At 42.2% G+C, this 465-nt stretch overlaps 1 protein-coding gene across 1 annotated transcript in view; it reads right to left on the reverse strand.

Annotated features, from left to right (window-relative positions):
- Positions 1-465, reverse strand: part of LOC119588548 (maltase-glucoamylase, intestinal-like) — a gene marked incomplete at both ends in the record, with an annotated part of 20,825 nt that overhangs the window by 3,465 nt on the left and 16,895 nt on the right. Inside the window, 1 exon segment of the mRNA XM_037937189.1 lies at positions 52-220. Within this exon segment, the coding sequence (XP_037793117.1) occupies positions 52-220 (169 nt within the window).

Below are 465 nucleotides of genomic sequence, written 5' to 3' on the forward strand. Positions count from 1 at the left end.
TACTGCGTCTGTCGAGTCAAAGATACAATGATCGTAAAAATGATAAGTTACCTGCAAAGTTGGAATCCAAGTGACCAATAGGGAGGCAGGAACGGGCGACCAATCACGCTCGTGTATTGCGCCACCACCTGCTCAGGGCTCGGACCGAGGAAGAAAAACAGGTCAATTATGCCCCCGATGGAGCGTAAGGTCAGGCCAGGTAAGGGCATCGTCTCTGCCTCTTTAAAGGAAAAAGTGAGGAGCTGTTACTGTCTTTTCTTTTCGTTTTGTCGTTTTAGTTTAGTCACTGGTTAAAAGGATATAGGAGGAGAAAACGAAGGAAAAAGTGGTGGAAAGTGTAAAAGAAGGGAAAAAATAGAGAAAACAGAATGACATAAAATATACAGAAATGCGCTAAACAAAAAGAGGGTCACACGGAAAACCATACACGAAAGGAAATGAAAAAAAAATGACTATGGAAATCAT

This window comes from Penaeus monodon, chromosome 24 (assembly GCF_015228065.2).
Source record: "Penaeus monodon isolate SGIC_2016 chromosome 24, NSTDA_Pmon_1, whole genome shotgun sequence".
In the NCBI taxonomy this organism is placed as follows: Eukaryota; Metazoa; Arthropoda; class Malacostraca; order Decapoda; family Penaeidae; genus Penaeus; species Penaeus monodon.